Source organism: Kogia breviceps, chromosome 3 (genome assembly GCF_026419965.1).
Source record: "Kogia breviceps isolate mKogBre1 chromosome 3, mKogBre1 haplotype 1, whole genome shotgun sequence".
Classification (NCBI taxonomy): Eukaryota; Metazoa; Chordata; class Mammalia; order Artiodactyla; family Physeteridae; genus Kogia; species Kogia breviceps.
This window is the reverse complement of record NC_081312.1, coordinates 88,177,548-88,191,585: the sequence shown is the minus strand read 5'-3', so window position 1 is coordinate 88,191,585 and position 14,038 is coordinate 88,177,548. Positions and strand designations below refer to the sequence as shown.

At 42.2% G+C, this 14,038-nt stretch overlaps 1 protein-coding gene across 7 annotated transcripts in view; it reads left to right on the top strand.

Moving 5' to 3' along the window:
- SPG11 (SPG11 vesicle trafficking associated, spatacsin) overlaps positions 1 to 14,038 on the top strand; it is a 79,482-nt gene that overhangs the window by 57,417 nt on the left and 8,027 nt on the right. For 3 of the 7 annotated variants that reach the window (XR_010839677.1, XM_067029172.1, XM_067029171.1), the window contains exons 28-32: positions 2,587 to 2,767; positions 5,375 to 5,589; positions 6,042 to 6,795; positions 12,517 to 12,656; positions 13,608 to 13,806. Coding sequence is in view for 5 of the 7 variants with exons in the window: in XM_067029172.1 (XP_066885273.1) it covers positions 2,587 to 2,767; positions 5,375 to 5,589; positions 6,042 to 6,795; positions 12,517 to 12,656; positions 13,608 to 13,806 (1,489 nt within the window). In the remaining 2 variants the exon portion in view is untranslated. Of the gene's footprint in view, positions 1 to 2,586; positions 2,768 to 5,374; positions 5,590 to 6,041; positions 6,796 to 12,068; positions 12,186 to 12,516; positions 12,657 to 13,607; positions 13,807 to 14,038 lie in introns of those variants that run through there. The other 4 variants (XR_010839678.1, XM_059059445.2, XM_067029174.1 and 1 more) reach the window with 3 other exon arrangements.

The window sequence follows — 14,038 nt, the reverse complement described above, 5'->3', positions numbered from 1 at the left end:
TGGCCTGAGGCATCCAGCACGGGTGGAGCCAGGTCTTGGTGCTGAGATGAGGACCAATGGGAGAGCTCACACCGATTAATATTCCCTGTGGTCTGAGGTTCTCTGTTAGTCCAGTGGTTTGGACTCAGCACTCCCACCACAGGAGCTCAGGCCTGACCCCTGGCCTGGGAACCAAGATCCTGGTCACACAAGGATTCCTCCTGTCCCCTTAGGTGTCCAAGGTCCCTCACCAGCATCTGGTTGGTGCCCTAGATATGAGGAGACATGAACTCTACGTCTTCCTACTCCACCATCTTGACTCCACACCCAGCATTTAAGTTTCTTTCATGTCTTTTTCATGGCTTGAGAGCTCATTTCTTTTTAGTGCTGAATAATACTACACTGTCTGGATATACCAGTCTATTTATCCATTCACCTACTGCAGGACATCTTGGTTGCTTCCAAGTTTTGGCAATTATGAATAAAGCTGCTCTAAACATCCGTGTGCAGGTTTTTCTGTGGACATAAGTTTTCAACTCATTTGGGTAAATATCAATACCAAGGATTACTCAATCATATGGTGAGAGTATGTTAGTCTTGGAAGAGACCACCAAACTGTCTTCCAAAATGGCTGTACTGTTTTGCATTCCCACCAGCAATGAATTAGAGTTCCTGTGTCTCCATATCCTTGCTAACTTTTGATGTCAAAGTTCCAGATTTTGGCCGTTCTAATAGGTATGTTGTGATATGTCATTGTCTTCATTTGCATTTCCCTTATGACATATGGTATGGATCTTCTTCTCATATGCTTATTTGCCATCTGTGTATGTTCTTTGGTCAGGTATCTATTAAGCTCTTTGGCCTATTTTTTTTAATAGTGCTGTTTGTCTTCTTATTGTTTAGTTTTAAGAGTTCTTTGTATATTTTGGATAACAGTCCTTTATCAGGTGTGTGTGTGTGTGTGTGTGTGTGTGTGTGTGTGTGTGTGTTTTTTTTTTTTTTTTTTTTTTTTTTTTTTTTTTTTTTTTTTTTTTTTTTTTTTTTGCGGTACGCGGGCCTCTCACTGTTGTGGCCTCTCCTGTTGCAGAGCACAGGCTCCAGACGCGCAGGCTCAGTGGCCATGGCTCACAGGCCCAGCCGCTCCACAGCATGTGGGATCTTCCCATACCAGGGCACGAACCCGCGTCCCCTGCATCGGCAGGCGGACTCTCAACCATTGCACCACCAGGGAAGCCCTCAGATGTATATTTTGCAAATACTTTCTCCCAGTCTGTGGCTTGTCATCTGATTCTCTTGACATTGTCTTTTGTAGGGCAGTTTTTAATTTTAATGAAGTCCAGTTTATCAGTTATTTCCTTCATGAATTCTTTCTTTGGTATTTTATTTTTAAAAAGGCATCACCATACCCAAGGTCACCTAAGTTTCCTCCCATGTTATCTCCTAGGAGTTTTATAGTTTTGCATTTTACATTTAGGTCCTTCCAGGTCTCTTCTTATTCTTGCTTGTCTGCCCCTGCTCCAGCCCCCAACCAAGGGGTAGTGCAGCTGCTCCATCGTTACCTGAGCTCTTTACTTCCATATATCTTTTACTTGAACCAGTTTCATCATCTGTCTGCAGTAGACCCTCTTCTTAGAGCAATAGAGGTAGGGAAACAAGTAAATAAAGACTAAGAACTAATGCTCTGGGGGCTTCCCTGGTGGCACAGTGGTTAAGAATCCGCCTGCCAATGCAGGGGACCGGGTTCAAGCCCTGGTCCAGGAAGATCCCACATGCTGTGTGCCATAACTATTGCACTTGCACTCTAGAGCCCATGCTCCGCAATAAGAGAAGCCACCACAATGAGAAGCCCGTGCACCACAATGAAGAGTAGCCCCCGTTTGTCGCAACTAGAGAAAGCCTGTGTGTAGCAACGAAGACTCAACGCAGCCAAAAATAAATAAATTAAATAAGTAAATTTTGTTTTAAAAGAACTAATGCTCTGATTCAAGCTTAATGTGGCTGCTTCTTGGGGTCATCTTCCTATTAATATTTTTAGCATTTGATTGAAATGACAAAAGTTCAGGCTTACTAATTGAGATCCTTCTCTAATGATAGTATAAACTACAAGCAAATTAATAGAACCAGCTCAGCAATGTTATGCAAGTCTTTTTAAGAGGTCTTCATATGTGAATTTCAAATCTTCTGGACTCAGGGCAGGACTAGACCCCTCTTTAAAGAAGCTGCTAAGTGAAACATGTTGGTTAATTTCACAGCTGCTCACAGGACTGTTAGTTTGGCAGTCACTAACTTGGTGGTATTTGCATTGCTTCACTCCATTCAATCTTTAGGTCTCTCCCATTTTTGACTTTCACACACACAGCTCTCTACAACAGTATGTCCCACAAAGAGACAAACTACAAAGCTGCCAGAGAGGGCTTATTTTTGCTTCTCCTCTGAGCTGCACTATGAATTACTTCTGTTTGAAAAGGACGTGAATAAGCATCCTCCTTTGTGATAGGAGATGCCTTTGATGGTACCTTGGCTTTCTTAGACATTCCCAAGTTCAGAGGTTTTGATTTGCTGTTCCTGAGAAACCACTTTCCCTGACCTTTTCTTTTTTTTTCATAGCTTGAAACGGCAGCCACAAGGGTCCACACTGTCATTCCTGCCCCATGGCTGAAGGAGAATGTGTATTTTCTTTTGAAGCTTATGCTGCAGCAGTGTAGGACCCAGTATGAGCTGGGGAAGCTTTTACAGCTGTTTGTTGGAATAGAGCATCTCTTCTCTGATGGTAAGACAATACTTACAGGTGAGCTGTTGTTAGGAAGTTAGCTTACTTAATCCTGAAAATATTTTAGAAGGGCATTCAGGAAATTAAAATGCATGGGATATAAGACATTACAGTCGAGAACGGGGTGTGAAGAAGAGGTTACAGGAAACTTCAGTCATGGTTAAAGCATTTAAAACAGCACAACAGGATATAACACAAGTAATACAACTATCTACTAATTCTAAGCAAATAGCCAAATTTCCCCTGGCTAGCCTCTATACTACCCTGTCACTATTATTGTTTTCTTTGACAAGTAACCGTAACATGTCATCGTTGCTCAAGGTCACAGACTTGTTTCAGGAATGCCTAATTCATTTTGAAGGTTTTAAGAGACAAATTGTGTAGATTTTTTGCAGATTCCTCCAGACATTAGCAGTCTCTAAGCTTGTTGCTGATTGAATGAAATCAATAGTACATTACCCTCTTTTCTACTTGTTTGATAATTTCAAGTTTTTGTTGAGTGGTAGTCTTCTTTTACGCTAGGTTCTGGTATTTTTCACGACCAGGGTTATTTTATCACATTTAAACTCACAGATGTTCAACTGGAAAGCTCACATTTGCACAGAACAGGCGCAGAATGCCTGGGCTTCATGCCCGTGTTGTGGCTGTGGGGCTGGTGACTAGAAGGGAAGGGGGTGTTTCCAAAATGCAGTGTATATAAGCTACTGTCAGTTACTATGTAGGCCAAACAGTAGGTCCTTTTAATATAAGATACTTTCATTGCTCTCTAGTAACTTTAATTTTCTTAAGAAATAAATTTCCTGTTTTCTTGCCAGAGTTAACCCTAGCCTTTAAAAAATTACAAGGATTGTCTGTATTGTTAACCATTACTATAATGCTTTTTTTTGTTTGTTTGTTTTGTTTTTTTTGTTTGTTTTGTGGTACGTGGGCCTCTCACTGTTGTGGCCTCTCCCGTTGCGGAGCACAGGCTCCGGACGCGCAGGCTCAGCGGCCACGGCTCATGGGCCCAGCCGCTCCGCTGCATGTGGGATCTTCCCGGACCGGGGCACGAACCCATGTCCCCTGCATCGGCAGGCAGACTCTCAACCACTGTGCCACCAGGGAAGCCCTACTATAATGCTTTTATTCACACAATTATTTGTTTTTATAGAATATTTGTAAGTGTATATCATGTATGTGCTTAGAGAAAAGAAAGGTATTTAAAGAGACTTATGTTTTATATTATGCCTGCAAAGAAACCCAGCATGCTCATACTGGTGGTTATTGTGCAAGGTTTCTCACTGTCCCTGGAACTACCTAAATTAGACCACAGCTCAGCAGGTGGCATTGGGAGCAGGCTCCTATAGAATGTTTTTCATGCCCCTCCTTTATGGTAGGGCACACGTAGGCTCTGTGCATACTATATTTGGGAGTAGGAGCAAACCCAGCCACATAAATTATTGGCAGAGAATTCCTAATGTTCCTAAGGATAAGAATTTGTTTGATTTCACTTATATGTGGAATCTAAAGAACGAATGAACAAACAGAAACAAACTGATAGATACCAGGAACAAACTGGTGGCTGCCAGAGAGGAGGAGGGTGAGGGGATGGGCAAAATAAGTCAAGGGGATTAAGAGGTACAGACTCCCAGTTATAAAATAAATAAGTCACAAGGATGTAATGTACAGCATAGGGAATATAGTCAATAAAATTGTAATAACTTTGTATGGTGACAGTAACTAGATGTATCATGGTGATCATTTTGTAACGTTCAAAAATATCAAATCACTGTGTTGTACACCTGAAACTGATATAATATTTTAAGTCACTTATACTTTGATTAAAAAAAGAGAGAGACGGGCTTCCCTGGTGACGCTACTGGTTGAGAGTCCGCCTGCCGATGCAGGGGACACGGGTTCGTGTCCCGGTCCGGGAAGATCCCACGTGCTGCGGAGCGGCTGGGCCCGTGAGCCATGGCCGCTGAGCCTGCATGTCCGGAGCCTGTGCTCCGCAACAGGAGAGGCCACGGTGGTGAGAGGCCTGCGTACTGCAAAAAAAAAAAAGAGAGACTTTCCTGGGGACATCAGGAAGTGCTTAGCTGGGTCTCCCTGGGTTAAGTTAGATAGATATCTGGAGGAGCAAGTGGTGCTCCATTCTGAATACAGTGTACCACGTTAGAGCTTTGGCTGTTGACCACCTGCAGTTTCAGCTGTCCTAGAAGTTCTGTGTCTTGATCCACATGATGCCTGCAGTGAATGAATGAGTGAACAATCATAAAAACAAATTTGTTCAAGGTAGGAGAAAAATCTGGAAAAAGAAAAGATGGAACTAACCTGAAAGAATGGCCAAATCTTCCCAAGGTTAACTGAGTTGCTACTACATAGTAGGCCACCAACTTCTGCCTGGTATATAAAGCCAGATTTATAGATGGAGTCCATGTGCTAATCTAAGTAGTTCTTACTATATAGGAGATGCCTTTGGCTTCCTCTGCCAGCCAACCAGAGTAGAAAAATAGGTTTTTATTTTCCCTTTAACGACATTATTATGTTAAGTATAAATATTCTCCCCTCATATTTAGTTACTCTTGAAATGCCATAGCAGTATTTTACTGATTAAATGCTTATATCTGCTTCTCTTTGGCACAGGTCCAGATGTGAAGAAGCTGTGTGTCCTTAGCCAAATTTTGAAGGATACGTCCATAGCCATTAATCGTGTAATTATTACCAGCTACAGCCTTGAGAATTTTCAGCATGAATGTAGATCAATTTTAGAAAAACTGGAGACGGATGGATACTTTGCTTTGGCCAGGAGGGTAGCAGAACTAGCTGAGCTACCTGTGGACAACTTGGTTATTGAAGAGGTATCATTAGTCTTTTAAGTTATTTAAAATCTTAAGTTTTTGAACCAGCATTAAACAGAGAACTAAATGAGGTATGTGGTTTACCAGTGATGATACTTTTTCACTTTTGACACAGACGTTACTTTCAGAAATGGATGAGCCTAGAATGCCCATTTTTGAGGAGTGTTTGCTTTAATATAAGGTTAGCTTACAGGACATGCTACAACTATTTTACTTTGAATAGAATTAAATATAAGGTGGCTTCCTCTTGAACCTCATTCAATTAGATAAATTTAGAGTTGTTTTTCATACCTTAACTTTCCAGATAAAATATCCAGGATCATCTGTAGCCAAGTCCCATGTTCTCTAACTTGATTTGGGTTTTAACAGGTATGGTATACCGAGGGAGCATGAGCATTTATGATATTTCTTTATCCAGGAAAGGCTAAAAATTGCTGTGTTCAATTTCACAGATAACACAGGAAATGCAGACCTTAAAACACATTGACCAGTGGTCCCTGAAACAAGCAAGAATTGACTTCTGGAGAAAATGTCATGAGAATTTTAAGAAAAATTCCATTTCAAGCAAAGCAGCTTCTTCCTTTTTCTCAGCCCAGGCTCTTAGGGCGTGTGAGTCCCCAGCTGAAGAGGGACCAAGCGGCACTGAGGAGCGCCACCTGCTGCTCACTCTGGCAGGACACTGGCTTGCCCAGGAGGACCTGGTGCCTTTGGAGGAACTGGAGGAGCTAGAGAAGCAGACCTGGCTCTGCCGCATCACCCAGCACACCCTCAGGGGAAACCAGGAGGAAATAGACCCCAGATGTTCTCAACAGATTTCAACTAGTGGTGAACTTTCCTTTGAAAGCTTAGCCAGTGAGTTCTCATTCTCTAAGTTGGCTGCTCTGAACACATCAAAATACTTAGAATGTAATGGCCTTCCATCCAAAGACACTCGTGAGAATAAACTGAATTGGAAGGAGCAGGAGTCCCTAAACTTTTTGATTGGGCGCCTATTGGATGACGGCTGTGTGCATGAAGCAAGTAGAGTATGCCGATATTTTCATTTCTATAACCAAGATGTTGCCTTGGTGTTGCATTGCAGAGCACTAGCTTCAGGGGAAGCTGGTGTGGATGACCTGCACCCGGAGATCCGTGCTCTCTTACAAAGTGCTGAGCTGCTTGAGGACGAAGAAGAAACTGGCATTCCTCTAAGGAAAGTCCAAAGCAGTAAGTGAAGGAGATCAAACTGCCCTGAGTCCTGTGAGGTGCTGTTGGCATTCTCTCCAGGAAGAAAGGGTCCCTTTTGGCACACCAGTTACACTAAGTTAAGGGTAATTCATAAACTAGGTAATTAACTAGTCGATGGAGTAGAAACACCTATGTCTTTTTTTTTTTTTTTTAAACCTAGAGCTCCAGTTTATTGCATTTATTTATTTATTTACTTATTTATTTATTTGGCTGCGTTGGGTCTTCGTTGTGGCACACAGGATCGTTGTTGCAGCATGTGAGATCTTTAATTGTGGCATGTGGGATCTTTAGTTGCAGCATGCGGGATCTTTTAGATGTGGCATGCAGAATCGTTAGTTGTGGCATGCCAACTCTTAGTTGCAGCATGAGGGATCTAGTTCCCTGACCAGGAATTGAACCCGGGCCCTCTGCATTGGGAGCGCAGAGTCTTAGCCACTGGACCACCAGGGAAGTCCCACCTAGGTCTTTTAACTAGCTAAGGAGCAAAGTTAGAGGGAATCTATCTGACTTGTGGCTAGTTCACTGAAATTTATCCTATGTAAATAATCATGTTTCCAATTGTACATGATCACATATAGAAATATAATTGATTTTTTATGTTAACCTTTAATCCTGTGATCTTGCTAAACTCACTTATCCTAGGAGTTTTCTTATAGATTCCTTGGGATTTTCTATGGAGATTAGCATATCTGTGAATAGAGGCAGTTCTTTCCTCCTTTCCAATCTATTTGCCTTATTTATTTTTCTTGCTTTAGTGCTCTAGCAAGGACTTCCGGCATGATGTCGGATAGGGGTGGTGAGAGTGGACATCCTTGCCTTGTTACTGATCTTAGGGAGGAAGCATTCAGTCTTTAATCATTGTGTAATATTAGCTGTAGGTTTTTTGAAGACACCCTTTTTCATGTTGAGGAAGTTCCCTATTTGCTGAGAGTTTTTATCATGGATCAATGTTGAATATTTTCCTGTTTTTTCTGCATCCATTGATATGATCGTGTTTTTTTTTTTCTTTAGACTAGTAGTACAGATTACATTAATTGATCTTTTAAAATATTGAACCAGCTTTTGTATTCCCAGGAAAAACCTCACTTGGTTATGGTGCATTATTCTTGTTGATATATTGAATCAACTTGCTATTTTGTTAAGAATTCTTACATTTATGTTCATGAAGAATATTGATCTGTCCTTTTTTTTTAAAATACCGTCTTTGGTTTTTGCATCAGGGTAATGCTAGTTTAATGCGTTTCTGGAAAACATTATGTGGAATTGGTGTTACATCTTCTTTAAATGTTAAGTAGAATTTACCAGTAAAACCATCTAAACCTGGAGATTTTTGTTTTGGAAGATTTTTTTTTAAATTTATTTTATTTATTTACTTTTGGCTGTGTTGGGTCTTCGTTGCTGCACGCGGGCTTTCTCTAGTTGGGGTGAGTGGGGCCTACTCTTCTTTGCAGTGTGCAGGCTTCTCATTGTGGTGGCTTCTTTGTTGCGGAGCATGGGCTCTAGGCACACGGGCTTCAGTAGTTGTGGCACGCGGGCTCTAGAGCGCAGGCTCAGTAGTTGTGACACACCGGCTTAGTTGCTCCATAGCATGTGGGATCTTCCCAGACCAGGGCTCGAACCCGTGTCCCCTGCATTGGCAGGTGGATTCTTAACCACTGCACCACCAGGGAAGCCCTAGAAGATTTTTAACTACAAATTTATTTCATAGTTACATGACTAATCAGGTTATCTTTTTCATCTCAGGTGAGTTTTGGTAGTTTGTGGTTTTTGAGGAAACCTTTTCTTACCTTTGGGTTATTTGCACATTTTTTAGTCATCCATTTTAATTTGTGATTTTGACTGTATAGCTTTGCATAGCTTTTTTAATTGGTTGCTTTATGGGTTAGGTTATACATTTGTAACTTTTCACAATCTACTTAAAATTATATTTTAAGGGTAGAAACCTTACCATCATGTAGGTTACTTTACTTCTCCCTCTTTATGTCTTAGTTGCCTTATTATATTACACCTACATACACTGAAAATCTCATCAAACAATGCTAGATGTTTTGTTTTCAACTGAAAGATATATTTTAACAAACTCAAGAGGAGAGTAGTTTATTATATTTACTCAGATATTTACAATTTTTGTTGCTCTTCCTTCATTCCTGATGTTCCAAGTTTCCTTCTAGTTTCTTTATCCTTCTGTGTGAAGGACTTCCTTTAGTAATTCTTTCAGAGTTGTCTGCTGGAAACAGATTTTCTTAGTTTTACTTCATCTGAGAATGTCTCTATTGCACCTTCATTCCTGAAGGATGAGTTTTGCTGGATATAGAACATTTATTATTTTCTTTACACATTAAAAATGTTCTGCCACTTCCTTTTGACTTCTGTGGTATTTGATGAATAATCTGCAGTCATTCGAATCATGGTTCCCCTGTAGATAACGCATTTTTCTCTTGTTGCTTTCAAGATTTTTTCCTGTCTTTTGTCTTCAGCAGTTTGGTTATAGCATGATTTGGACATGTATTTTGGGGGGCTTATGCTATTTGGCATTCACTGAGTTTCTTAAATATGTAGCTTTATCACATTTGGGTAGTTTTCAGACATCATTTTTTTCAAATATTTTTCCAGCACCATACTCTTACTCCTCTCCTTATGAGACTCCAATGACTCCAATGAAACAAAAACAAAAGTTATTGTTTCACAAGTCCCTGAAGCTTTGTTCAGTCTTTCTCTGTTGTTCAGATTGGATAATTTCTATTTATCTATCTTCAGTTTCACTGACTCTTTCCTCTGGCATTTCCATTCTGCTATTAAGATTTTTTTTAATTTCTGTGATTTTAAAATTTCAGTTCTAAAACTTCCATTTTATTCTTCTTTTATACCTTTTATTTCTTTGCTAAGACTTTCTGTTTTTCTGTTTATTTTAAGAGTGTTCATAATTGCTTGTTGGAACATTTGTAATAGCTGCTTTAAAGTCTTTTTCAGATAATTTCAACATTTATGTCATTTTAGTGCTGGGTTTCATCATTTGTCTTTTCTTTATATGAGTTGAGATCTTCCTGTATTTTTGTATGCTGAATAACTTCATGTTGTATCTTGGACGTTTCTAATAGTGCTATGGGATGCTGTATCTTGTTTAAATCCTATGAAGAATGTTGATATGTTTTTAGCAGGCAATTGACCTGACTATGTTCAGACTACACGTTCCAATGTACTTTCTGTGGGCTGTGGTTCTAACATCAGTTGAGTTTTCAAATTCTTTGTGGTTCTGTTCAGATCCAGCCTGTATGTGCCATCCTGTGGTCAGTCTGCAACCTGCGTAGTGGTCTGTCTGTTGACTTTGTTCTCAAAGTCTTTGATATGTTGGTCGGGATCAGATCCATACATGCAAAGCCCAGGAATGGGCCCTAATGTTTATAAACAACTTTATTGTGTTGCTTTCCTGAATCTCTCTTCCAAGTACTTTGGTTGCCCGAGGCTTCCCTTTTCAGTCTTCTGGCCAAAGCTGGAGGTTTAGTTACCCCATCCTGTCATGTACTTTCCTGACTGCCCGCATCTAGGGCCAGCTGACAGGAGGATAATACAAAAAGAAACAGGGATTCACTCTACCCCCTTAGGACCAGAGCACCTCTGATCCGAAAAGAGGGTCCCTCTCTGAGTTTTGGCTCTTGCCAACTGCTGCTGCAGCCCCTCCCACCACAGCCGAGTGGTTGCTTAGGAGCTAGGACCAGAGAGAATGGGCTGTGGGAGTTCCCTTTCCGCTCCTTGAGCCTGTTCTGCAGGACATCTCCTGGAGCCCACTCTCTTTCTGAGCTGTAGTGCTTGGTTCTGGGTTTTGGGCAGCGTTGCATTCAATCTGGAGATTCCTAGAGGGGAGAAAGTGGTAATGCAGGTTATCTTCGATCCATCTGCTACTGTTTGCTCTTCAGAGTCCTCATATAGCACTGCATGCACTGTGTCCAGGTTTTTTTTTTTTGCAGTACCCGGGCCTCTCACTGTTGTGGCCTCTCCCGTTGCGGAGCACAGGCTCCGGACGCGCAGGCTCAGCGGCCATGGTTCATGGGCCTAGCCGCTCCGCGGCATGTGGGATTTTCCCGGACCGGGGCACGAACCCGTGTCCCCTGCATCGGCAGGCGGATTCTCAACCACTGCGCCACCAGGGAAGCCCCTGTGTCCAGGTTTTATATTGAGGTCAGTGGGAGAGACATAGAACTGAAAACTCTAATGAAGGATTTTAAGCAGGGGAATAACATGGTCTGAGTTGCTTTTTATAGTTTTGTGTTTAAAGCATATTTTTAAAAGAGTAATATCTTATTTATTTATTTATTTATTTTTTGCGGTACGTGGGCCTCTCACTGCTGTGGCCTCTCCCATTGCGGAGCACAGGCTCCGGACACGCAGGCCCAGCGGCCATAGCTCACGGGCCCAGCCGCTCTGCGATATGTGGGATCCTCCCAGACCGGGGCACGAACCCACGTCCCTTGCATCGGCAGGCGGACTCCCAACCACTGCACCACCAGGGAAGCCCAAAAGAGTAATATCTTAAAAGCAAAAGTATTACATGTGTAATGTAATAAATCACACAATACAGAAGTGCATAAAGTAAAAAGTGAAAGTTATTTATCCGTTCAACACCATGCCCACCAAATTCCCAGAATAACATATTTTACTTGCTTGGCGTGCATTATTTTCTACGTGTGGGCTTGCACATGTGTGCGGGTGCGCGCGCACACACACACACACACACACACACACACACACACACACATTTATTTATTCTCTACAAAAATACGGTTATATTGTTCTGCAACGTTTTTCTCTGTCAGTACAGATAGATTGACCTCATTCTTTTAATAACTGCCGGGTATTCTACTATATGAATGTACTATGATTTTTTTTAAATTGGAGTATGGTTGCTTTACAATATTGTATTAGCTTGATTCACTTTTCTGTACAGTATAAACTATATGTATACATATATCCCCTCGTTTTTGGATTTCCTTCTCAGGTCATGTACTATGATTTTTTTTTAACAATGATTTACTGATACACATTTAAAATTTTTCAATTTTGGTTTTGCTATTCAAAACAGTGTTATATAAATATTCTTTCCTACTTTTTTCCACTAACAGAAACCCTTTCTCAAGTTAAGAAAGTTTTATTTTAGGCTAAGAGCTTTTTTATAAAAAGCAGGAATGGATTCTAATTTTACTGTGCCTTTAAGGTATCTGTCAGATGATCCTTGATTTTTGTGATTTGCATTTTAGAATGTGAAGAATGCTGAGTGTGTGGAAGATGGAGTTGGGGAAGAAGGGAGGCCTGGTGGCAGAAGACCAGTAACACCTCTTAGATGCAGGGTGATAAAGGCTGGAACTAAGGTGGTGACTGGAGAGATGTTTTGGAGATACAGTCAGGTGGACCTGGTGATTATTTGACCTAAAGGGAAATTGGGAGGCAGTGTATGTGGAGGAGAGTCTGGCAGGCATCTTTGGTGATAATCTCTAGAGTGTTCATTAGGTGGCTTTGAGTCTTTGAAGTATCCTGGGCTGGGGATTTCCTAGAAGGCGGCAACCCTGTTAGAAGTGGTCCCAGACCCAGGGGGAGTCAACAGGGTGCAGTGAAGGAAGCTGTGAGCAGAGAGGTGGAGTCATAGGGGGCTGAGGAGAGACTTTAAAAGCCCCTTAAAGCCCCCCTCAGACCTGTATTTGCTTCCAGCTTCAAGTTTGGATAGTCAGTCATTTGTGATGCTGCCCCCCAGTGATGAAGTGGTGACTACTCTGGAAACTCTGACAAGCAAATGCCTCCATGGGAAGAATTATTGCCGGCAGGTCCTCTGTCTCTATGCACTTGCCAAGGTACGTGCCAAAGGGCTGGGTCTCCACAGGAGCTCCCTCTGAGAGGGAGGCAAGGGAGAAGGGGAAGGTGGATTTTGGACATTGCCCTCAGTCAGCCCTTCAGATTATAATCATGACCTGGGAGTAGAGCTCTTGTCAGGATGTTGGCCCCTATAAATCCATCCCTGGGGAATAGTGGTGAGCTTTCCATATGGGAAAGAGCCCAAAATAAGTTTTAAAATAAAATTAAGGGCTTCCCTGGTGGCGCAGTGGTTGAGAATCCGCCTGCCGATGCAGGGGACACGGGTTCGTGCCCCGGTCCGGGAAGATCCCACATGCCGCGGAGCGGCTGGGCCCGTGAGCCATGGCCACTGGGCCTGCGCGTCTGGAGCCTGTACTCCGCTACCGGAGAGGCCACGGCACTGAGAGGCCCATGTACTGCAAAAAATAAAGAAAGAAAATTAAATTAAATGGAATGTAATGACTATACAACAGGAGCCAGAGCAGCCAGGAATTGTTTTGGCTTTGTGTTGATTGAGGGAGAAAAAAGAGTAGATCCTAAGTGCCATGGAAGAGCACAAGAGAAAGCAAGCCGAGCACTAAAAGCCCTTCCTTGGACAACAAGGCTCAGACTTCTTCAGAAATTGAGGGTTTCCTGAAGGGGCTCTGCCTTTTATTCAACTTCCTTAGGTTTCATAACATTTGAAAAGCTCAGTGTTGAGTGAGAGGTCAGTCACCTGATGTTTTCTGAAGACAAGCCTTTCTCTTGCTTGGATTCACCCTCATTGGCAAAGCAATAGAAAGGGCTAGAAAACAGTCTTTGCTTCTTCTAAGGTTCATGCTCAGGATGAGGGATCTTTAAGCTCAGAAAACCATGGCGTCTGTCCACATCAGATTTCAGGAAAGGCTGTCTTCTGCTAGCTTTTTCCTGGTTCCTAATGATGGCTTGGATTGGCTCTGCCTTCCTCTCAGGAGCTGAGCTGTTCCTACTCAGATGTCGCTGCCCAGGATGGTGAGGCCATTCTCCGGGTAATCTTGGCCTCTCAGCAGCCTGACCGATGCAAACGAGCTCAAGCCTTCATCAGCACCCAGGGCCTCGAGCCAGACACAGTGGCTGAACTTGTGGCTGAAGAGGTGACCCGGGAGCTGCTGACCCCATCAGAGGGAACAGGTGCCCTACCTTTCAGGCCTCTCCAGCGCCTTTCAGATCACATTCTCAAGTTCCCAGCATTAAGGATTTGATGTTACACTCATATATATGTTGTATGCTGTCCTTTCAAGTTGCCAGGTTGCACTTGTAAGAGAACACATTGCATTTATTTTGTTATTATTGCTTTTTGTTTATTGTTTTATGATTATATTTAGAGTAACTGTGCCTTTCTCTGAGCTCATGAGCCCCTGCT